We start from the raw sequence: 26,097 nt of genomic DNA on the forward strand, positions 1-26,097 counted from the left end.
ATCCAGTTCTGATTCAGACCTAGTCTGACCCATGTCTGATTCACATCTGAGTCTGGCACGTCTGATCATAACACCTGGCTATGTTATGAAACACTGAGAGAGAGAGAGAAAGGAGGAGGAAGGAAGAGGAAGAGCGGAAGGAGGAGAAAAAACAAGAAGAGCGAGAAAGGTAAGAGGGGAGGGATTGGGGTTGATATATCGTGACCTAACCTTTTTGCCTATTTCTTTTTTAATTTTTATCTTCTGAATTTGGACAAAAGTGGACTCTGTCAGAAATAACTGACTCCAGTTTTTTGACACTTTTGAACTCAGGTGTGGTTGACTGTGCCCAAAAAAAGTTGATCTCACCCTATGCGGTGAGAGCCAAATCTCGCGGTACTGGGTGCTGCACCTGCATCTGCATCCAGTGCAGTGGGCTCTGAGAGGAGTCTGTGTAACATAGGATGTGATGCATAGAGTGGAAATTGACATTATTCTGTGCAGCTTCCAGGGATACTCTCAAGAAGTAGTATGGTTAAGGTTTTAAGGCTATCTTATGTTGAATCAGGTCTTAAGTTTAGCTTTATGTGCTTATTGTTCCCCTTATCCCACTTGTGAATTCCTGCTTCTTTATATTGCTCTATTTAGTGATTATCTCGGGAGCAATAAACTGGTAGGGCTCCTGTCAGACCCTGTAATTGATTATCATGGAAAATGCATTTGTGAAATAGGCAATACTTAGCTTATCTAATTCAGGTTCTTGACCCGACATTCATTATCACCATAACTTTCTTTTTTCCTTGGTAGATATGTTGGTGTTAACTGATTTTGTACCCATGGAACATCTGTTTTCTGGACCTGCAGAGAGATTGTTATTATGTCCCTCTCAAAAACTTCCCTTTGTATTATAATCCAGCTTCTTGTAAGCTTTGAAAGGTTGGTTCCCGAACTGGTCATTCTTCTCCTTTAATGAGTAACTTAGTCTTGAAGATGTGGCCTTATCTAGAGGCACTGTGCAGTTATGCCTCTATTTGGATCATAATGCGATTCTCTTCGAGTGAGGAAATGTATTCTTTACAATGATCCTAGTGGCTTAGAGTATTTGATATGTGGATCAAACGTGTTGAAACATGTACTTAATGGCGGCTTGGAATCCTTGGATTACTCAAGTGGATCTTGTGATGTTGCACGGGTATCTATATCAATGGTCAGGTACAATTGTGCTCACAGGGAGATGAGGGCTAGTGTTAAAGCTTATGCTGCAGAATTATTGACAAGAGAAACCACATCATTGTTCTCCTGATTTTACATTCTTTATATCATGATATCTATCTTCTTTTTGTTATATAGATGAGATTCAGGCACATGAGAGGAGTCTGATGGCCATTCTTTATTGATTTAGCAATATATCACCCTTTGGGTTTTCTCCTAATTTTCTTTTTTGTGGTGCATTCTTATATGCATTAGCTTATGATTTGTGCGTAATTCATCTTATTGGATCAATAATTGTGTTCATAATGGTTTTGGCCACATTTTCAACATTTCTGCATTGTAGACTGATATATTTGAACAATTTTCTGCATGAATTTCATAATGACATGTCTACAGTATATCTTGATAAAGTTGTTCTCATCTCCTTTAGTTTGTTAAAATCCTTTCAATGTATAATATATCCTTGTGCGCTTACTGGACTGCGTGCATGGGTATATACTAGGAAGTTTAGTAACACAGTTGGGATGCATTTATTTTCTAGCATTACACATAGAAGCAATGCTGGGAGTTTATATACTTTTTTAGTCTTGTATTTTTATTTGAGTGTAAACATTTACATATACACCTTGCAGCGGAATGTGCAATCTTCTGCTTTTGGTCTTGCTGGATTTTATCTGAAGAAGTCTAACTATGTCTCGTGTGACATTCTTATTAGTGTTTTATATGTTGATTGTGTCATCATGCGACTGACTAAGATGAGTATCTGCAGGATGAGAAAATATCTCCTATACTTTTTGGTCCAAGTGAGAATTCACATGTTCCGTTCTTTAGGAGGGTGCTCTCTAAATTTCTGTCAACTTTAAAGAGGAAACCTTGGTCTACACTAGAGAAGGAAAACCTTGCCAAAGGCGTTAAACAACAAGTTCAAGAGTTTTTACTACGCAGCTCAATGGAACAAATTTGGTACCCTTTTTCTTTGCAAAGTCTCTCATGGATTGATTTCTCCTTGAATTGATTGTAACTAATGTATATTTATGTTCAGTGGTGCAGAAGAGTATTTGACCCAACCAAGCTGTTTAGATGCTGTTATTGCAGAAATCAACAATCTAAAGATCACACCTGCACATATTAGATCATTTCTACCCCAGGTCGATTGGAACCGTTTGGCATCTATGTATGTGAAGGACCGTTCTGGTGCAGAATGTGGAGCTAGGTAACACATTGATCTACTTAGTTGCCCAACAGCCTTGACATTTTTTTGTTGTGTTATTTGTGTATGCGAGTGTGTGTGTGGTGTATGCAAGTAGGCGACTGAAAACTAGGAACTCTGTAGTTAAAAGGACATAGAAGCCAACCTTTGTCACATGGGTGTGGGTGCGGGTGCGGGGGTGCGGCAAAAATAATATATATATATATATATAAAGTCCAAAAGTCGGACATAAATGACCCTGGGTGCGTTGACCACACCCAGGGTCAGGTTGACCGCACCAGGTGCCGCACCCGCATCACGTCGCGTCGACGCGGGTGCGGCACCTAGTTGGCCGAATCCCTGTGACATAGAAGCCAACTGGAAACTATCCTCAGTGGCAGAGGGGGAGTGTTTGTGGAGTTTTATACCATGGATACCGACACAGGGCCATGATCAATGTGGCACCTCTCGGCCCTTAAAAGGTGATGTTCGAACAATAATGGTGGTTTCTCCTTGTTATACAAAAAAATGATATAAATTATGTAAAAAGACCGAAGTTTTGGAATTTTATAATTTTTAATAGTTGAAATTTTGACAATCCAATGAACTGTCTAGACTTCTCTGCATTTGACATCAAAAACAAGGATAGTAGAGCCCCATGTTTTCAATAAATAAGTTTGATATTGGACTAACATTAAGACTTTTATCTTACATTGGCATTAAGAAAAGGTGTGCATTTTACAGTGTGCTCATTATATAGGCTTATGCGTTCAGGAAGAATTGCGATAGCTTGAAGAAGTCTATGCACGACTTATGTGCATATCTCAAATAGTTGAGACTTGAGACATGAAACTTGTTGAGAAAAGTTGCCACAATGGTATAAGTTGGTGCAAGTATCATTTAAATTAACATGCGCATTAGTCTATGTCACATAGATGTGGGTCCAGCAGGTACAACACGACAGCTTCAAGAAATATGGGTGTGGATATATATATAATATAGGGTTTATATTTAATAGTATTGCACATTGTAGGCTGTTGATTTTTGGATCGGTGGAAAAACCTGTACACATGTCAGCTTCTGGCAATCCAAAATACGGTTACCACTAAAATAGACATGTAGATCACATCTATGAAGTTAGATGTGGCAAAAAAAACCCTGCACTTTGCTAAGTCGATTGCTCATACAATCGATCGTATAGGTCTGGTCTTATTGGTCCCAGACCTGGTCCCATTCAGTGGCTGATCAGCTGGACTCAGGTCTGTACTCTAGCTAGAGTTGAATCAGATCTGTTTGAAGGTCTGACTTGGTCGAATCAGACCTGCGTCTAAACCCTGTCTGACTTGGTCGAATTAGACTGGGGCAAGACCTAGGTCTGATTTGAGATGCCTCACACTATACACCAGGTGTTACAAAATAAAATTAAGAGTGTGAGAGAGAGAGAGAACTAGAGTTTGTTAAAATATGATTATATAGATCAAGGGTATTTTGGTCATTTCCTCTACTGTAAGAGGGACAGCCTAGTAGATGCTGTTTTGTTTTGTTTTTGCTGTTTTTCTATTTTTTATTTTTCTATTTTCTGTTTTTTAGTCAATATGACTGTTGGGGCAGTCCAACTAGCTGTTGGACATTTCCCAATAGTCATATTTATGACCGTTGGAGGCACTCCAACAACTAGTTGGACTGCTTCCCTTTGTTGTTGCTTGGCTTTATAAATAGGGTCATTCTCTCTATTGTAAAGCATGCTTGTCTAAGCATTTTGTGAATTAATACAATCATAGTTTTTTACTTTTGGCTCTTGTGTTAAGTGTTATTGTGTCTCTTTTGTGCAAGTGTATTTGGTCCATTAATGACCACTTTGTGTTTGTGATTTCTTGTAGCCCTTAGTGGCCATCTACTGTATTTTAGCTTATTTCATTTCATGGTATCAGAGCCTTTGGATCTTGTAATTTGAATTTTTTTGATTAAGCTTCTTTCTCAGTGGTGATCATCCTCTTTCGCTTAAAAGACTTATCTCCTTGATCGTGAACATGGGTGAAAGAGAGTTTTCCGTTATCTCCTTCAAACTTAATGAGAACAACTATTTGATGTGTCAACCACCATGGAAAACCACATCAAGAGGAAGAAGTTATGGGGTTTTGTTAGTAGATCCACTTTCGAACCTCAATTGAAGCTAAGGAAAGACGGAGATCAAGTGAAAGCACTCTCCGTTGAAGAAAAGGAGCAAGCTTTAAAAGATTATCAAGATAAGTTAGAGGATTGGGAAACAACAAATGCTCAAATCCTTTCATGGTTTATGAATACCATAGAACATATATAACAACACACTCTTCTAATAGGGCACCGCACCCGCACTCGCACCCATGCGGTTGCAACACTTGGACATAGCTTCCTTTGTCAGGTGAAAGTCGACCACACTGTGGTCTATTTCTGTCCAAAAGTAGATTCAGTTAACCCTAACCAAGTCCATTTTTATCTATATTATATATATAAATACATAAATGCACACACATACACGTATATATACATACATACGTATATATCCATGCCTCCGCACCAATGTGGTGTTATTTTTTATTGATGAGGAATATCAATTGTAGATTGTTAATTTGATTTATTGCATGAATTTATGCATGATGAATTGATGATATGATAATTGTTTTTATTTCATTAGTGTTAACTTAAAACTGTTAATATATATATATATATATATATATATATATATATATATATATATATATATATATATATATATGAGAACTGAACATATTATTAGGCCCTCTTTTCTCGTTCTGCCCCATTAGGCCCCATAGTTTGAAGTGTTTTATGATAGCATGCTCGATTTAGTGGGAATCAACTCTTGGATTATGTTTTTTGACGAAAAAATGTATTTTTATGATCCGAAAAAATGGTCTTTATAGCCATTGATTTTGGATCACCGGAAAAACCTTTATACATGTCAGATTTCGGTGATCCAAAATCTAGTTCCCACTAAACAAAACCTATAGATCACATCTATGGTGTTAGTTGTTAGAAAAAATACCAAAAAATTATGATTTTGACGGGGCCTAGAGGGCAGAACGAGTGAATGGAGCAGAACCAACACATTACTCTCTCTCTCTATATATATATATACACACACACGCCCTCTCTGCATCCAAGTTTTTTTAAAGTGCCGCATTGCCGCATCCGCACCTGCAGCTATGTGACAGCATGGAACTTAAAATCGCCACCGACATTGATAGATGGGTCTTCCTCAAGAGCACATTTATTCAAAGAGATATGACCCATCTATACTTTCTTCAAGAAAAGGTACATTCTATCAAAGAAGGATATAAGAGTGTTAGAGACTACTATGGTCTCTTATCATCCTATATAGAATAAACTAGCCATGCTTGAACCCAAGTGGGAAGGACCAACAATAGAAATGAGACAAAAACAACTTTAAAGAGAACCTTTTCTCTTTCTTATATGGACTTAAACTGGAATTTGAGCAAGTACGGTAATATCTTCCTCATGGAACTACACCTCCTCGTATAAGTGAAGCTCTTGCCGAATTATGTCAAGAGGAGACCAAACTTAACGTGCACAAGTCAAATTAAGAGGTTCTTGCCATTTCAAGGCTCGAGAACCATGTGAGGACATATAAACCTCCTCACTTTGAGAAAAGAGGAGATTTTGGGAAAAAATATAATGGAGGAATGAGAATTATTTGTCACTTTTGTAATGAACTGGGGTATATAATACCGTAATGCCCTAAACTAAAAAAGAAGGTAGCCGCAGTAAGTGAAGAAACTCCCAAACGAGAAGAGACAAGCAAAAGAGGAAGTGACATCAAAGACCTATTCATTCCTCAACTTGCGAAGGCTATTTGACAATATTTAAAAGCTACCCCCATCTACTTTCGGTGCTGTCGTGTCTACATCTTCTCTTCCAGGTAAGACTCCTTGGATTTTGGATTTTGGAGCTTCATTTCATATGACACCTAGTGAATTCGATTGCACCAATTCTTATTTTTTATGTGTCCACCGCTGATGAAACCTCTCTTGATGTTAAAAGTATAGAAAATTTAAAAATCATTTGAAAAGATTTTTTGTTCCAAGAGTTGGTCATTCCAAAACTTGAACCTTTTTTTGGTTTCTCAAATTTCTGATTATGGGTGTCAGGTCTTCTCATCTAAGGCTTGTTGGGTGCAGGATCTCCAGTCAGGGAAGCTGATTGGACAAGGCTATAGGAGAAGAGATCTTTATTATATAGACTCTTTATGTCTTCCTAAAGACACTTTTTGTAATTGTGCCAAAGAAAATGATTTGGATCTTTGGCATAAAAGATTAGGACACCCAACTAAATCAAAATGATCTCTTTTTCTGTTTTTGAAAAAATATTGTAAGGAAAAGGATTTCACTTGTAATGATTGTATACTTGGTAAAATGAGAATGCTCTTTTTTGGATATACTGACTTTGACTGAGGAGGAGATCATAATAACCAGCACGACGACACTCAACTACGGGTTTTGTGTGTTCTTAGGTGATTCCCTTATATCCTAAAGATTTAAAAAGCAACAAAAGGTATCATTGTTCTCCACGGATGTGAAATACTGGACGATGACTGCAACAACAACCGAAGTCGCGTGACTGAGGTCTTTGCTTACAACTATGAGAGTAGATGTCTCAGAACCTTCAAAACTATGCTATGATAACAAAAGTGCGATATATATAGCCAACTATCATACATTTCATGAACGAACGAAGCACATCGAGATGAATTGGCACTACATTCAGGATGGAGACTATTGATTTACTATATGTACTATCTGAATTTCAGATCGCGGATTTCTTCATCAATGCACTTCCTTTACCGCATTTTCTTTTTCTTCTTAACAAACTTTCGGTGATCTCATCGCAAGTTTGAGGGGAATGTTAAAATATGATTATATGTATATTTATATATCAGGGGTATTTTGGTCATTTCTTCTTCTATAATAAGGACAGCCTATAGATGCTGTTTTGTTTCTTTTTGCTTTTTTATTTTCTGTTTTTCAGTCAATATGACAGTTGGGGCAGTCCAACTAGCTGTTGGACTGTCCCAACATTCATATTTATAACTGTTGGATTTGTTGTTGCTTGGCTCTATAAATAGGGTCATTCTCTCTATTGTAAAGCTTGCTTGTCTAAGCATTTTGTGAATTAATACAATCACATTTTTTACTTGGAGGGATATCTTGGATTGTCCAAGTGTTGGTCTTTTGTAGTGCATCCAATTCTATTTTCATGACTTCTATCCATTCTATATGATTTTTGGCTTGAGAATAGGATGATGGTTCAACATATGATTGTATTAATGTAATGATTGCTCTATATGTGGGTCAAAAAGATTTGTAAGACAATTTTTTTTTGGAGGTATAGAGATTCTAGACGTTCTTCTGGGTGGAACTTCGAAGTATTTTTGTAAGGCACATGGAAGATTTTGCTCTCTACGCCTTGAATATTGTAGACTAACATCCCTATGGATTTGCTATTCATTATCATTATTTTCAACAATAATAGGACTTTGATCATTGTCAAGGTCACATCCAACATCACATTCATTGGATTTTGAAGTTGGATAAATTAAAAACGAGTATTCAGTGTCATCCTTGGATTTTTCAAATTCAAAGAAGCTTTCTTTTTCCAAAAAAGATACATTTCTTGACACATAATTTGTCATTTTAAAAATGGAAACACCTCTAGCCTTTTTGATTATCAGCATATCCTAAAAAGGCACATGGGATTGCACAAGGAGAGAGTTTGTCATTTTTGTTGGTGAAAACAAAACATTTGCATCCAAAGACTCTTAATCTAGAATAATTTGGAGTTAAATTAACAAGCTTTTCTATTGGAGTTGTATTCTTTAATGAGGAAGATAACATCCTATTGATGAGGTAGGTGGCAGTTAGGACTGCTTCAGCCAAAAAATTTTTTGGAACCTGATTTGCAATTAGCAAGGTCCTAGTAGTTTTCATAATGTGCCATTGTTTGCATTCGGCTAGGCCATTCTGCTGTGGAGTGTGTGGACATGATCTTTGATGCGTAATACCATGTAAATTGAGATAGTCTTTGAATTCTTTGGACATAAACTCTCCCCCTGAATCAATGCAAAAAACGGAAATATCATTTTGAAACTTATTTTTAACCATTTTATGAAATATTTGGAAGTTAGCAAAGACTTTAGATTTATGTTTAAGAAAATAAATCCAAGTATGCCTAGAAAAGTCATCAACAAATATAACATAATATGTATAACCACATTTGGAAATAATTGGTGCGGGACCCCAAACATCCGAATATATTAACTCAAGTGGTCGTGTGGAAACAAAAGTTTTACTAAGAAATGGTAACCTTTTCATTTTGCCAAGAATGAAGTCTTTACAAGAAAAAATTTCAGAATTACAAAATTTTCCCAAACTTGAAAAATATTGAATTTTAGACATATGAGGATGGCCAAGTCTTTTGTGCCATAAATCCAATTCTAATTTCTGAACATTATAACAAAATGCATTCTTGGGTAATTCTAAAAAGTCCATGTAATAGAGTCCTCCTTCTCTATGACCTTCCCCAATCAACTTCCCTGACTGGTGATCCTTTACCCAACAACCATGAGAAGAGAATGAGATATTATATCCATAGTCAGATATTTGCGAGACAGATAAGAGATTCAAATTAAGTTTAGGGATATATTTAACTTCTGGGATAATTTTTTTTTGGATTTTTGAAGATTTTCAAAATATCCTATTCCTTTTACTTCAAGAGATTGAGGCACCGGTTCATGACAATGATGACAAATGACTTTTCTTTTATCAAAGTCACCGTTTTGCCTTTCAAAATGAGGCGGCTTGTAAGTACGAGTATGATTCCCCGATCTAGAAAACTGAGTCATCATCAACTTTTGAAGTACTTTTTCTAAGTCTATTTTCCTCCATAGCGAGCTCTTTTATAGTATCAACAATAGAAAGAATTTTTCCACTATGTAAAAGGGCCGATTTGGTGGATTCAAACTCCGGCCTTGAGTCATTGTTCGAACTTTGTCTTGTAAATTGCACACATGTGCAATATCTTTAAGGGAATACATGTTTTTGAGGTATTTCCAAGCCTTATCGGCATGCTCAAACTTAGCTAGACTAGAGCATTTTTTAATGTCTATGCTATTGATGAGCCATGACATAATTTTTGCCTGCCCTATCCTCCACTCTTTCCATTTCTTTTCATAAGTGGCTAACGCCTTACTCTTCTCTTCCTCCGTTAGAGAAACCTCTTTATCACCCTCTTTCTTGGTGAGAGATAGTTTAGGTTTCGAATCGGAACCATCCACTATACCCCATAAACCTTTTCCCCAAATGTGGTGCTTCATAATCGAAGACTACATTACATAGTTAGTGTCATTTAGCTTAATGATGGTGATCTTATTGTTATCCATCTTTTACAAGTGTAAGAGATGAATAGATAGGAGGAGAGAGAAAAAAAAGAGTAGACAAGGGAATAAGAGAGGATACAAAACCATTTTTTTGTAGCATAAGTTCGCCTTTCTTTAAACAAATCTTCTTGAGCCAAGAACAAGGTGATGAAACACCTTTTGTAGATGTGGCACAAAAATTGAGGCCGAAGCACTTCAAGATCCAAGGATTCCGTAGTTTTGATACCATGTAATGAAATGGTGGTCTTCAACAAATGCACAAATAACTCACAAACAAGTGTCTATTGGAGACACTACAAGCATGACCCTTGAAAGGGTATTAAAGGAAGAACACTTGAAAAATAAATAATACTTTATTTATACATAAAATGCTTAAGAAGCACAATGATTTACATTGAAGGGGTTCACCCCTATATATACAAAAAAGTGGAAGAGAGAGGAGTGCTCATTTTGAGCTCTCCAAAAGAGCTGTTGGACTAGAGTCCAACGACTCTTATTATAGCTGTTGGACTACAGTCCAACAACTATTTGCACAGTCAAGTTCCAACAGGAACTTGACTGGATCAAATATCTAGTTTCTATTGAACTAGATGCTAAAAAAAAAAATAAAGGAACATAGAAAAGGAAAATAATAAAAGGAAAAACTTAATAATATTAAATAATATATATGTATTGCAGTTTACATTTTAACAAAAACAAGGCTAAAATTTATGACCGAATCTAGAGTGTCTAAGGACAATGTATTGGCTGTTGCTAGTCTCGGTGCCAATACTTATTCCTATAAGCTTCCTCGCTTCTACAAGAATAATTCTTGGAAGTCAATGAGCAATGATAGGAGGTATGATGGGAAAAATGATACAAAAGAAAAAATTACTTGTCAGTGGAGAACTGGGGCACATCAAACCTTTTTGCCATGAATTAAAAAAGGATAAGAAAAAAGTAGCTACCCTAGAAACTCCTCAGAAAAACAAGGAAACCTCCAACTCCGGTTACCAAGGCATGTCCTTGTCTCAACTTGCGGAAGCTCTACATCTGCTCCTCAAAGGCTCATCCTCAACTGGTGTGGCTTTCTTGTCCTCCTCACCTCCTGCTAAGATTTCTTACTTGACAAACTTTTAGTGATTACACTGTAAATTTGAGGTGGAGTGTTAAAGTATATATATATTTCTTGATGTAATAGGTATAACCCATTAGGGGTATTTTAGTCATTTCTTCATATGTAATAGATTGTGCCCATTAGTAGCACAACAGTAAATTGTTTGGGTATTTTAGGTATTTCTAGGCTTTTGTATACAAATGTCCTTTAACTAATAGGTAAAGGGCATTTAAGCCTTTGTGTAGTCATTGAGACCTTCCCCAACAACTCTATTTCTAGTTGTTGGGGAGGGTCTCATGGTTCTCTTTCATGCTCTCTCTCATGTCTTTATATATTATATAAAGGGGTAGAACCCCTCTTGTATTTTAAGCTTGTTCTCAAGCATTCTTCCAATAAGATCCTTATATTTTTATGTTGTTTCTCATGCCCATAAGTGGCATTGTGTTTATGATTGTATCTTGACCCATAATTGGTCTCCATTTGTGTATGTTGTTTTTGCCCATAAGAGGCACTTGTTTGTGTTGATTCCATTTCATTACATTAACAACAAATTTTCCGGAAGTAAACTCTTAAGTTTTTTTTATTAACTATGACAAAGTGTTATGATTCGCTGCCCCAAACCATTCACGGTGGTCTGCGATCCAGATCCGCCCTAGAGTCCCAGTCTGACACACAGGGACTGGAGGACGACCCTCCCTATCGTGGATCCTTATTTCTTGGACTCTTATTTCTTTTTGGGCTATATGGTAGACTACATATAGAGGTGTTTTGTTCTTTATTTATTTTTTAATGAACTTTATTGAATTGAATGTCTAATCTTTGTTCTTTTCCAAATTTCTAACCCAAGGGAACATGCTTCTCCTTCACCCCTTCTCCACACATTGCCGACCAAGGAGGGAACACCCTTCTCCCTCCCTTCTACCATTTACCGTCTCTCTCTCTCTCTCTCTCGTTCCATGCAGCCGGCCAGGGAGAGATGATTTTCTCTCTCCCTCTCTCGTTGCGCGTCCCCTCTTTCATGTTGTGCCACACACTCTCTCTCTCTACGCTTTCTAGGATTCGCAAGACCCTCATGGATTTGGGTTCTGACAGTGGTATCAGAGCGAGGCTCTCCACATGACTACGAACGATGATCACGCGTGGGCTTTCACGTCAGTAAGGGCCCACACCCTTCTCGAATCTGATCAGGTGCGATATGACATTGTTCTTTTGATTTATGTTGTATTTAATTAAATAAGCATCAAATATGTAATTTTTTTCTTTACGCGAGATTGTACTTGAATCTGTTCTCTCTGTTGGAGGCCCGTTCCCTGTAGCTCTCTAGGCGTGTGGCTGATTTATCCGAGCCTGCCCGAATCTGATCATCTGCGATCTAACATTGTTCTTTTGATTTATGCTGTATTTAATTAAATAGGCATCAAATATGTAATTTTTTTCTTTACACGAGATTGTACCAGAATCTGGTCTCTCTATTGGATGCCCATTTCCAGTAGCTCTCTAGGCGTGTGGCTGATTTACCCCAGCCCACACCAAGGTTGGATTCTTGGTTACTATTGATTTAGTCAGTGCCATTGGGAGGCTCTGACCAACCCAAGTGTTTGGATGACTCAACTGTCGTGCCACTGATCCTGTCTGGCGTGCAGGAGCCCTAAGCTTACAGGGTTGTGCACCTTCATAGCGCTTTTGGTTTGACACGAGTGTTCAGTACACACGACTCTAGTCTGCAGCAATTCTAGAGCCCCTTGAGATGACATGAGCCCAAAATATGGTTGGCGAGCTTTGCACAGAGTTCCAAGCTCACATCAATCAAATGGACGAGAGGAATAAGAGGGTGACACATAGCCTAGTCGATGTAAACGATCGTATGTATGTGCTGAATGAAAAATTGGATGAATGATTTCAGTAGGTCCTTACGATTATTGATTCCATCGAGTACCAGAGAACACATGGAAGTTCCTTGGGTCGCTTGGGGGAAACCAACGCGGGCGGTCAAGATCGCCCAAGGACCTTATTCAGTTCGCCAGCCCTGGTTGGACTTCTCATAGTTTGCTGGAGTGAACCCCGCCAACTGGTTATTTTGTGTTGATCAATACTTCAAAATTGCCAAAATACTCGAAGATTATCGGATTGCCTTTGCCTCGATTCACATGGAAGAAGAGACAATCCAATGGTACCACTGGCTAGAGACCCGGTTGGGTACGCTTTCTTGGGAGGCCTTCTTTCGAGCCTTGGTGATACAGTTTGGTCTGTTGGCACTATCAAAGGTCTGTCAACATGGCTATGTAATGGAGTACTAGGTCAAGTTCGAACATTCGAGCAACCTGGTAACGAGGTGGTCCCATGAATTGTTGATCGAGACGTTCATGGCAGGTCTCAAGGCGAACATGCAGATCGAGGTCTAGGTTGCAAGACCCATCACCATGATCCGGTGTTTTGAATTGTCACGCGTGGCCGAGGAGAAACTATCTAGGATGGGCTCGTATTGGTCTTGTACAAGTGGAACGACCAGTTAGAGATCATGTCCCATGAGGTTGACCATCTAATCGAGCCAACTGGTTGTGCAGATGTAGGACAACTCGCCTCTGGACCCACGCCCGAGTGCAATGGGTGTAAGGCCATTCAAGGACTAGACAAGAGGATCTCTCCGACTCAAAAGGGGCCAAACAACTTGAAGTAGTTGTTGATGCACATGCAACAAGTTTGTCATGGATGAATGTGGAAACAAGACTTCAACCCAAGGTTGCTAGACTAGAAAGCAGAAGCGGAAAACGATACGGGATGCAAAAGCAAGAAGCGATGCATTTGAAAATATATAGGAAGCAAGAAGTGAGGAATAAAAAAACAATATAAGAATTAAATGGGAATTGAAATGGAATGCAAGTAAAGACTAAAATAAAAGTGACTATTCTTAAATTTCATGATTTTTAGTGTAAGAATTAAAATTTTAGCAAAATCTTAAAATGATGACGGCCAATTTAGAGAAAGCATATGGAAGTGAGTGAGAAGCGTGAGAGAAAACACATAAAAACAAAAAAAGTAGAGTGAGAGAACATATAAGAAGAATGAATGAAACACGTGGAAAGCATAAGAGAAGCATGGGGGAATCAAGATTCTCATCAAGTTTCAGAAGCGAGGAGTATTGCGCTTTCGAAACGAGTTTCTAGGAAGCCAACTTTCCACCTATCTACGAAGCTTCCGGTAACTCTGCTTCACCCAGTTGCTAACAACCTAGTTACCGAGGGTGGACAACGCACTCTGCTTCCAAGTTCGCCAACCAAGGTAGTAGACAAACCACATGAATATGAGGTGTCTCTAAGCAATAATTTAGTTGCTACTCACAGGGCACAAGTGGAATTGGTTGCTACCTCGCTCTTGGAAAGCTCGGGCACTGCCCTAGCTTGAACTGGCACAACCCAAGTGCAACATGCCAAGAGTTGGTCTGACGCCAAGTCACGCTGAACGACAAAATCACTTTCCAAGCAAAATCAAGGCACATTGGAAAAGCTCGCGCCTAGTGTTTGACCTCGGAGGTGACAAGGATAAGTTTTTGCAGCAATTTTGATATTGTTCTCACCTTGAGGATAAGACGAGTTTGAGTGGGGTGAATTGTTACGAACCACCGCTTCAGACCCATTCATGATGGTCTGGGATCCAGATCCGCCCCAGAGTTCCAGTCTGACAGGGACAAGAGGATGCCCCTCCCTTTCGTGGATCCTTATTTCTTTGGAATGGTAGACTACATATACAGGTGTTTTGCTCTTGATTTATTTTTTAATAAAGTTTATTGAGTTGAATCTCTAATCTTTGTTTTGGTTTTAAAATTGACCTGAGGGAACGTGCTTCTCCCTCACCCCTTCTTATCTACACGTCGTCGGCCAAGGAAGGTACACCCTTCTCCCTCTCTTCTATCATTGACTGACTCTCTCTCTTTCTTGTTCCACGCGACTGGCTAGGGAGAGACAATTTTCTCTCTCTCTCTCTCATTATGTGTCCCTTCTTTCATGCTGCTCTACTCTCTCTCTCTCTCTCTCTCTGCGCTGCCTAGGATTTGCAAGACCCTTGTTGAGTCGGGTTCTGACAGAGTTGTTAGGATCTTGATGGTTTAAGGACTTAACTTCACACACCTTGATCACCTTAGGCCTTTTTGGTGTATTGGGTAGGGACCTAACATTTGGTATCAGAGCAACCACCACGTCTTGAGTTTAAATCCAGGATGGGGCGACCTAGGAAAAGGGCTACCTGGACCACAATGAGAGCCACCAAAAGATGGAAAGGGCTACTTGAAGTTAAGGCTTGAGTGAAAGCCATCCTAGAGTGGTATGCCGAGGATGTCGATTGCAGTTAGGATCCTGATGGTTTAAGGACTTAACTCTACACACCTTAATCACTTTAGGCCTTTTTAGTGTATTGGGTAGGGACCTAACATTTGGTATCAGAGCAACCACCACGTCTTGAGTTTAAATCCAGGATGGGGTGACCTAGGAAAAGGGCTACTTGGACCACAATGAGAGCCACCAAAAGATGGAAAGGGCTACCTGAAGTTAAGGCTTGAGTGAAAGCCATCCTAGAGTGGTCTGTCGAGGACGTCGACTGCAGTTAGGATCCTGATGGTTTAAGGACTTAACTTTACACACCTTAATCACCTTAGGCCTTTTTAGTGTATTGGGTAGGGACCTAACATTTGGTATCAGAGCAACCACCACGTCTTGAGTTTAAATCCAGGATGGGGCGACCTAAGAAAAGGGCTACCTGGACCACAATGAGAGCCGCCAAAAGATGGAAGGGGCTACCTAAAGTTAAGGCTTGAGTGAAAGCCATCCTAGAGTGGTCTGCCGAGGATGTCGACTGCGGAGCGTGGTGGGTTGTTAGGATCCTGGTGTTTTAAGGACTTAAACTTTACACACCTTAATCACCCTAGGGCTTTTTTAGCCTATTGGATAGGCACCTAACACAAAGTATAGGTGTATAATTATATATATGTAAAATGAATTTTGCTGCCAATATTGTAAAGTAGATAACATAAAGCGTACTGTAATTCAAAAAATGTATTGTACCACAAAAAAATCATAAAAGTCACAAGCTTTCGAAACATAAATTAAAAAGTCAAAATAGGAAAAAAATTGATTGATGATAATGAATGAGTAATTAAATATTGCATTTAACCCTATGCTGTGTTATCTTTGATCATCTATAGTATTAGTGGGCTACATGCTTACTACTACTACTACTACTAGTGGCACCAAATAATGATGATAATTTTATATTTTAATGATGATAGATTACAAAATAAAACCAATAATAGCAAACTAACAAGCAACGATCAACCAAATAAAATCACACTCAAGAATGAAGATAACAAGTTAATCATGCCTAATAAGGAAAATGCAAATTAGCCAAGTAGAAACCACACATCTCAAACTCATAACATAACAAATAATAGTCTTAAATTTAAGTTAGAATGTTTTGAGTTTCATCATCATCATCATCATCTTCTTCTTCTTCTTCATATGCCTCATGCTCCTTAAGATCATAATCCTGTATTGATTTCCTTCATCATCCACCTTTGTTGTTCTTTCTACATTAATCTATTATCTTCATTTAACACGTTATGCTTTTATTGAATCCATTTGTCTAATATGTCAGTTTTTTAACTTTATGGGGTCAAATTATTTTCTGTGCTGTGTAAATTGCCTTTTTAGTTGCTTGAATCAATGACGTTAATATTAGCTTTTTTTCTGCCATACACTTCAATCCCTTTGGCATTTATAAAATGTTAAGAATACATCTCTTTTAGCCACGTCTTTTTGCAAACATAAGATCATTGAGCTGTATATGCCCTAAACAGTCTTTCTTCTTTGTGTGGATATGTTCATACTGTAGTTTTGTTCTTAGCTACTTGCATTACAAGTTTGGCTTAAAATATAAACACATCGGTCTTCAAATTTGTAGGCAAACAAAAAGTATTAGTTACTCTGAAAGGCCATACTGGATCTTTATGTGAATTGTCACAATCACAAGCATTTTACTGAAATTTATGAGGAATATATTTAAAAGATGTCTGTGATTCCCGAATCAACAAACTGGCCTTTTCTTATGTCCTGAAAAATTACTAAACTATGATTAGACTATGGTGGTGTCAGATTTTGTATGGGATGCCATGGGTTCTTTCAAAAGTTGGGGAGAAAAATATTTGGGCTGCTTGCCAATGTCCACTAAGGTCGTTGACACTGGGTGCTTGTACGTGAACATGTATGAGCTGGTCTAACGTTAGACCCTTTAGTTTATGGTTGAAAACGTTTAACTGAGTGAAATTGCTAGAACACCCTTAAAGGTGGTGGTAGTTACGAAAATTTATGGTTACTTTTTAGGGTAAGGAAGGAACTTCACTTTTTTGAAATTACAATGGTCATCAGGACCTTTTGTTACTTTTAAAATTTTGTTTGACCTTTTTTTTCGTACAAACAAAAGACTATCTACTTGTCAAAGTTTTTGCATATGTTCATAATGCCAAAACTCTCATCTATACTTACCTATTACTTTCTGCCTCATGTTCTTTGCAACCTGATAGTGCTTTGTGCTCTGATTTCCTTATTCTTAGAGCTCTTGAAGTTTTACTCTTAATGTATTTAGGGTTTAGTCAAAGCTGATGAGAATGTTGGCATCAATTTGTAATTTTCTTCCCAAGGGATTTGGAAATAAATGTGAATCATGTATTTGGATGTTGCTCATGTACGACATTATTCAAGTATATGCATACCAAAAGAAGCTGCAACCACCTTCCATTATCTTGTCCTTTCGATTCTTATGGACTTTTTTTTTTCTGTATATGTCGTTTACTGGGCATGGTTCTTTTTACAGGTGGCTGAATAGTGAAGATCCTTTGATCAATTGGAATCCGTGGACTAAGAGTGAAGACAAACAACTATTGTTCATTGTGCAACAGTCTGGACCATATAATTGGATTCAGATAGCAGAGACACTGGGGATAAATAGAACTGCTTCTCAGTGTTTGTCAAGATACCAACGTAGTCTAAATGCAAATATTTTAAGGGGTGATTGGACAGAAGAAGAAGATGCCCAGCTTCGAGCTGCTGTGGAAGCATTTGGCGAGAACAATTGGCAGTTGGTTGCATCTCATTTGGAAGGCAGAGCAGGTGTTCAATGTTCGAATAGGTCAGTATTTTCTGATAGACCACATGTGTACTTTCTTGAAGATAACATGCTGCGGAAATAGCTTAAAAATCTGTAGTACAAAAGTATGTAGCCAAGTCCACATTGCTAAACATGCAGCATGCATGCCTTTAAATAATTAGAACTCTTGCAACCATCTTAGCAGGAACAGCTGCATAAGTACAGAAAAAAGTAGAAAAGACATTAACACTAAGGGTGATCGTTACCTCAGATCTGTTTGGAATTCACATGAGATCCACAAAAAAATCCATGGTTCTGCAAACATGGAAACTCAGATCCTTGGATTTGGGATTCTAAAATATGGCCATATTTATCAACGTGTGGCCCAAGGTTGGAGGGACAGACCAGAGATACATCTCTCTCTCTCTCTCTCTCTCTCTCTCTCACACACACACACACACACACACACACACACTGAATCTTAAACCCAGTTTTTAATACCAGGGCCTGAGAACACCTCGGATCTCAGACCTGAGATCCAAGGAAATCAAATGCACCGTAGATCCCCTGTGCATCTGCATGCTTTTCAGCCATACCAAGGTAACAAAAGAGTTTTTAGAGGCTTTTCATTGCCATGACATAAGTCCCTATCTTGTTTCTATCTATAAGACATGGGAGTGCTGTGTGTGTATGTGTGAATGTGCACATTCATCTGTCCATCCTGGAAAAAGGTACGTGATAAATCTTAAAAGCTGTCACATAGGTGCGGGTGCGGCACTTTAAAAAAACTTGGGTGCGGGAGAATATATATATATATATATATATATATATATATATATATATATTAACAGTTTTAAGTTAACACTACGTGTATTTGTGTGCATTTATGTATTTATATATATAATATAGATAAAAATGGACTTGATTAGGGTTAACTGAATCTACTTTTGGATAGAAATGGACCTCAGTGTGGTTGACTTCACCTAACACAAAGGAATCTGTGTTCAAGTGTCGCATCCGCCTGGGTGAGGCTGCGACACGGGTGCGGTGCCCTGGTAGAAGAGTCCGTGTGACATAGCTTAAATGAGTCTCTTTTTAGGTTTTCCTCTTTGTGTTCTGTCACACATTTGGGGTTTCATCCCTTCGCTTTTTTTCCTCGTGTGCGTGCATGTGTGTGTGTCTGCTGCATGTGTCTAATTTACTAAATGCAATATCATCAGGATTTTGTGTTACCAAATAAAAGATAATCACAATTTCTAGGAATTTCATATCAGATCTCTCTCTCTCGTGCAAATAAGCATGCAGTAGGGAAATTTTTTTGTTATGGAAATGGCTGTGATGTACAGGGATATGTCCAGACCAACACTCTCCATTATGTTCTCCATTGGACATTTGAATGCCCACTGACCATAAAATAATTTTCTTATAAAAGTCCATGAGTTCAATTACGACCAATGACTCACAATCCCACTATTCGCTGCAGCTTATTCATGTGGTTCTTTGTGGTCCATCTCCTCCATCAGGAATGGCAAAATTCCTTACTCCCATCCCTTTTTATGTTTTCTGTATAAATACTACTCCCAGCCATGACAAGGTCAAAAATGGTCCTGTGGATATTACCATAGAAAATCTTTTGTTTCAGGCCTATGTCATGGCTGTAAAATGCATGAGATGAAAATCCTAAAAAGGTCTTTCTGCATGCTTTTTGTCCATGCCATGGGTGGGAAACAGAGGGCTGACTTCCAAACTGTATGACATCAACCACATAGCTTTATCATCACCACATTGTCCTGGTAAATGGTGTTTCTAGTTTCTACACCACAGTGCCCCACCTTAGAGAAAAAAACACCACACAACAAGGTATCTTGAGAGAGAGATTGGTGCTGCTCAGAGTTACTGGAAACTTCTTAGATAGGTGGGAAGCTTGCTTCTTGGAAACTCGCTTTGGAAGCGTGATATTCCTCACTTCTGAAACTTGATGAGAACCTCGATTCCGCTTCTCCTATGCTTTCCACATGCTTCATCTATTCTTCTTATATGTTCTCTTACTCAACTTTTCTTGTTTTTTATGTGTGTTCTCTCACTCCTCTCACTTCCATGTACTTTCTCTAAATTGGTAGTCATCATTTTTAGATTTTGTTAGAAATTTAATTCTTACACTAAAAAACATAAAATTTAATATTTGTCACTTTTATTTTAGTTTTATTTGTGTTTCATTTTGATTCCCATTCAATTCTTATATATATATTTATTCTTCGCTTCCCGCTTCCTATACATTTTAAAATGCATTGCTTCTCTTTTCCGCATCCTGTATCGTTTCCCACTTCCACTTCCTATATTGTTTCCCGCTTCCGCTTCCTAGCCTGGCAACCTTGGTACTGCCAGAGTTGTGTGGCAGTTGATGAGATGCAATAAATAAAATTGTCTTTTCCTTAGTCTGGTGAACTTTGTGAACCAGACTTGTCCTTATGATTGCATGTCATTGACTTCCGTAAGAAATTAGATGAGAAGCCCTTACCTTGGATTCAGCCATGAACTTGACTGAAATTGATCTACCAGGTACCGGGTTGATATAGAGTCTGTTTACTAGTGAGCTCAAAGTTTATGGCTGCATCATACCCATAGTTATTGATTTCTCTACTTTATGTTGCAGCTGCAACCCATGCCCTGATGATTTGAGTACACTGGTGGTGTTTTTAATTTGAATGTCCCTATACTCTGTTAGCCTTGGCAATACATGACTCAGACTCCTAGATCCCACAACCATGGTGACTATGGGCATAACCAGCTTAAATGGTGTAATTTGTACTTTTTAATCCTTGTCTATGTGGATAGCAGTTGGAGGATAATGACTGGTCCCTTTTAGTGAATGCATATTTGTTGGAATCCTGTATTGTCCATGTAGAATGTAACTTGTGTCATGGCCTTGTTAAATTGAGTAAAATTTTTATGTAGTAATCTGGTGCAGCTTTAACCTCCCCAAGTTGATTGAAGATTCATATTTTTTTGGTTGATCTTCTGAGTTAAGATCTTGGCATCATGTCCTATTTTTGGTCTTTTATATCCTCAAATACTGTAACTAGGGCTGTTGAAATCATGGTCACAGATATCGGCGATATTTTGAAAATATCACGATATTAATGCAATATGATGAAAAAATGATATCAAAGGTAAAATATCGTGATATTTTCAAAATATCAGAAATATATATATATATATATCATGATATTATCACGATATTATCAATTAGTTTTATTTTTATTTATTTTTTACATTTAAATATGTTTTTCTTCTTTCTTTTACGTATTTTACTTATTTATGTACCTTTTTGTCTAAACATGAAATTTTCTTACTTATTTTTGTTATTTTTATTTTTTAAGTCCCGATATTTTCCTAAGATTTATCACCAAACCGATAATATCGGGATATATAGTCGATACCGATATTTGTGACTATGGTTGAAATTCAACAGCCTTCATATCATTGTAATTTGGATTTTTTTTTTCATAATATATGATTAGTAAAAATTGGAACTATGATCCTTGATATATCTTCATTTGCATCTACTTGGTTCTATTCATCTTTCAGATTCCTTAAATTATGATATTGGATGCAGGTGGCGGAAATCACTTCACCCTTCTAGGAAAAGGGTTGGTAGATGGACAGTGGAGGAGGACAAACGACTGAAAATAGCTGTAATGCTTTTTGGTCCTAGAAGCTGGAAGAAGATTTCTGGATTCATCCCTGGTCGTACTCAAGTACAATGTAGAGAAAGGTGCAGAACCTAAAGGATCTAGGAAACATGCATCACTCGTAAACCTATATTAAAGCATGAGCATTCTTTTGCAGGTGGCTTAATTCTCTTGACCCATCACTGAAGTTGGATCAATGGACAGAAGAGGAGGATATGAAATTGAAAACAGCAATTTCTGAATATGGTCATAAGTGGTCAAAAGTAGCAGCTTGTGTGCCTCCACGGACAGATAGTCAGTGCAGGAGGTAAAATTCCACCTCTCTCTTCTTGTGGTTCTAGAAGCGGGTGCCGTAAAGTAATTGTTTTGAATCCATCATCTATTGTTTAATTGTTATAGTTTTGATCATTAGGGTGGATCTACTTTTTCTTCAGTTGACCTTTTACTTATGATTTGTGTTTCACATTTTTCTATGAGCTGCAGAAGGTGGAAGGTGTTGTTCCCACATGAAGTTTCCCAGGCTCAGATAGCTCTAAAAATAAAGAAATCTGCTCTTATCTCTAACTTTGTGTACCGGAGCAAGGAGCGGCCTGCAATCGGTCCTGATGATTTTCTTCCTGTTCAGGGTGACTTGTTAGTTGATGCTGCTGAAAATGCTGCTGGAAAATCAAGGAAAAGGAAAAGGTATTGTAGCATAGGTCCTAGGTAGCTTGATAGTACGTAGAGTTCTTTCTGGGTATGCTATGCGGCTATGCCTAACAACCATGATATCCCTATACGATGCAGGGGTTCTAAGTTGAAGGATAAGCAGAAAGAGGTGGTCACATGGTACTTTTCTGAAACTCTGTATTGCCTAAATTTTTTATTTTTGTATAGCAAAAGTAGTTTTCTTGCATGTGCTTTCTTTTTTATTGCTTTAAACTGTAAATCCTAGGTAAACTTGTACTTTAGATGACTTTCAGTTATTTTCCTTTGAAATGCAGTGACGCTCCTCAACCAGTTTCTGAAACAGCTGATGGTGAAGTAACATCATCAACCTCTAAGTTGCGTGAAAAAGTTAAGAGAAGAAAGGTTAATTCAACTGGCAAAGAAATTGTTCCATATCGAGGAGGATGTAATAAAGAATTTTCCAAGGGAACACATGGTGATGAAACACCATTAACTTCCAAGTTGTGTAAAAAAGTCAGGAAAAGAAAAGTCAAATCAACTGGCAAAGATATCGTTTCACCACAAGTTCAAGTTTGTGCCCAGGAAAATGGTGGTGATGCAAATGAGAGTGGCAGAATCCAATCTGGTAAGGGTGGTGCGGCTCCAGATAGCATGAAGGGCATAGCAGGTGTGAAGCAACATATCAGAGAGAAACACAGCATTGGAGTTGGTGAGTTTGAGACTGGAGAAACAGCACCTTGCACTTCTGCGCCTGCAATTGGTCCGGATGGTTTTCTTCCTGTTCAAGGTGATTTGTTAGTTTATGATGCTGAAAATGCAAATGCTGGAAAATCAAGGAAAAGGCAAAGGTATTGTACCATAGGTCCTAGATAGCTTGTTAGTACATAGAGTTCTTTTTGGGTATGGTATGCCTAACAATGGTGATATCCCTATATGCTGCAGGTGTTCCAAGTTGAAGGATAAGCACAAAGAGGTGGTCACATGGTACTTCTTTTGAGACTGTATTACTGATTTTTTTTTTATTTTTGTATAGCAAAAGTAGTTTTCTTGCATGTGCTTTCTTCTTTATTGCTTTAAACTGTAAATCCTAGGTAAACTTGTGCTTTAAATGATTTTCAGTTATTTTCGTTTGAAATGCAGTGACGCTTCTCAACCAATTTCTGAAACAGCAGATGGTAAAGAAACATTGTCAACCTCTAAATTGCGTGAAAAAGTGAAGAGAAGAAAGGTTAATTCAACTGGCAAAGAAATTGTTCCGTATCAAGGATGTAATGAAGAATTTTCCAAGGGAACGCATGGTGATGAAACATCATTAACTTCCAATTTGGGTAAAAAAGTCAACAAAAGAAAAGTCAAATCAACTGGCAAAGATATCGTTTCACCACATGAAAATGGTGGTGATGCAAATGAGAGTGGCAGAATTCAACCTGGTAAGGGTGATGCAGCTCCAGATAGCATGAAGAACACATCAGATGTGTGTAATGGAAATATTGAAGTCCCTAAGTATCGATCTCTGGCAAAAACTCAAACTGTGAGAAAATTAATGCAACATATCAGAGAGAAACACAGCATTGGAGTTGGTGAGTTTGAGACTGGAGAAACAGCACATTGCATTTCTAGGAGCAAAGTTCCATTCAAACAGAAAACTAGTAAAAGGCACAACAAACTCAGTCAGTCAACTCGTTTAACTGAAAAGGTTATCGTTCCTGTGCAGAGATGCGGATCTAGATCACCTTGCGAGAATGGTGTCTCTGTTTCTGTCCAGAATACTATAATTATTCCATGTATGAGGGAAAATCCTGAGGATGAAACTGCAGTTTTAACTAATGGTAGCGGCTCTTATATGGGATTGTCTATTGAGCAGGGAAATGCTGGATTGCAAAATGCAGATGAAACAATTGATTTAAAAACAGAAAACCTTGTGAGGATCAACCCTGGCACCTTAAGTTCTATGAGTTTACCTTCTTCATCTGAGGCTGCAAACTCTATTTTTGAAGAGGCATTTAGTATTAGAGGACCTGATAATGTTCCAGCTGTAAATTCAAGCTTAACAGGCTCTGTTTTAGACTGCTCATCTTTGGATCAGATAGTGAGTGAATATGTTGAGCCAACTTTTACGGAGCTTGGACGTATTCAGCTGGAGGACAATGTCTCTTCTGAACAAAGTAACATTGTTGGGCTACCTATTAGTGATCTGGAAGGAGAAAAGCTGGACTCTTCAGTTTCGGAAGGCATCAAATCTGATGGAAACCAGAAACAACCAAATAATGAAACTGCTCTGGTTCAAGATTCAGGCTGCATGGTTCATGAGAAGGAAGCTGATGGCAGTTTGGGGAGAACTAGGAGAGCATCCAGAAGTCACGTCAGCTATAGAGAGATGCTGAGGGGAAATTTTGACTTCTTTGGTCACCGTTAGAAAATGTATGCCATTATGGTGGATAGCGTGGCATTTAATATTTTAACAGAGTGATGTTTTCTGCTTCCTTGCTTACTGGCTTAGTTATTGAAGGAATTGCAGGTTCCATTTGGGGAATGTGACCATAGGATTGAAGTAGAGAATGGAGGTTGTTTTTCGGCTGATTTGCAGGTTAATTGGTCATGTCATCCTGTTTTATTATCTTCAGCGAACTAATCTGTCGTGAATTTCCTGGAGTAGATGAATATTTAAGACAACATAAGCCAAGGCAGTTACAGTTCAGGCATGCACTACAAATAACTCTTTACATGGTAATATCTTTATGCCTTCTCAGATAACGTGTGCTATTATTATGGGGAGCACCTCTATTCATGGTCATGTCATCAGCTTGCTGAACGTCTGTGAGCCAAACCCATCTTTAGCATCTCAGAAACATTGATACAAAAAAAGTTGGAAAGCAGTCGGCATTGTGGAAAGAAGTCCTTTTATCTTCATTCAAGCATTTTTCAGAGTATCCAAAATATAAGCATGGTTAGTTCCATGTAACTCAAAATTTTCCTTTCTTCTACTTTTCTTTGTTTGATTTTCTTAATTTTGGTTTTATGTTGCAAAATACAATTCTGGTTCCTGCTGTTCGTTTATAGTGCTGCTGTTGAAAAAGTCTTTCTTTTTCCGTTATTTCATAAAGACCCTATTTGTCCCATTCTTTTGTACAGTTAAAATATATATAAGGGGTAATGATACAATGTTCTTTCACGCTGATCTAACATTCTTATGCTGCATTTATGACTTCAAATTTCGAGGTTATCGCAATAGCGTTTTCCAGATGATCAATTTTCAGTCTCTGATTCACGACCGCAGTGCTGTATGTAATTCTGGGCATGATGTGGTTGCACGTCTGTGCTCAAACTTGCTGTCAAGATGATCTCACCAAATAAAGTCCAAGGACACAATAGACGGCTTTTGCACAGGCTAGAACATTTTAACCAGGAAGTATCTTTTCTATTCCATTCAATGAACATTCATACAGAGTTCTTTTCTCAAATAGGAAACCTGAAGCTGTAAAGTTGGTTGCTCGAAGGACAATGTTATTCTTTGGATATATGACAAGCTCTTTGAGATCCAATTATTAGCTGGTGGGACAGGGTGTTGGTTGGAAAATGGTAGGTAAAAGTGTGTTGTACTGGAAATCTAAGGTTGTAGAGAGAGGTGTAGGATTTGGTCCTGAAGCCAACAAAATGTTCGTTAGATTGTGAAGGGTTT

General features: G+C 38.1%; 1 protein-coding gene across 5 annotated transcripts in view; it reads left to right on the top strand.

Moving 5' to 3' along the window:
* The window catches only part of LOC149820159 (uncharacterized), a 35,648-nt gene extending 10,054 nt beyond the window's left edge, over nucleotides 1–25,594 (top strand). For 3 of the 5 annotated variants that reach the window (XM_089981987.1, XM_089981988.1, XM_089981989.1), the window contains 10 exons: nucleotides 1,961–2,154; nucleotides 2,234–2,404; nucleotides 17,785–18,099; nucleotides 21,674–21,832; nucleotides 21,907–22,056; nucleotides 22,233–22,433; nucleotides 22,536–22,577; nucleotides 22,733–23,266; nucleotides 23,361–23,402; nucleotides 23,559–25,594. In XM_089981987.1, coding sequence (XP_089838113.1) covers nucleotides 1,961–2,154; nucleotides 2,234–2,404; nucleotides 17,785–18,099; nucleotides 21,674–21,832; nucleotides 21,907–22,056; nucleotides 22,233–22,433; nucleotides 22,536–22,577; nucleotides 22,733–23,266; nucleotides 23,361–23,402; nucleotides 23,559–24,834 — 3,084 coding nt within the window. In that variant the 3' untranslated portion in view covers nucleotides 24,835–25,594. The remainder of the gene's footprint in view (nucleotides 1–1,960; nucleotides 2,155–2,233; nucleotides 2,405–17,784; nucleotides 18,100–21,673; nucleotides 21,833–21,906; nucleotides 22,057–22,232; nucleotides 22,434–22,535; nucleotides 22,578–22,732; nucleotides 23,267–23,360; nucleotides 23,403–23,558) is intronic. The other 2 variants (XM_089981990.1, XM_089981991.1) reach the window with 2 other exon arrangements.
* Nucleotides 25,595–26,097: the final 503 nt, after the last annotated feature.

The sequence above is a fragment of the Nuphar pumila genome, chromosome 12, assembly GCF_984573655.1.
Source record: "Nuphar pumila chromosome 12, dmNupPumi1.hap1.1, whole genome shotgun sequence".
In the NCBI taxonomy this organism is placed as follows: Eukaryota; Viridiplantae; Streptophyta; class Magnoliopsida; order Nymphaeales; family Nymphaeaceae; genus Nuphar; species Nuphar pumila.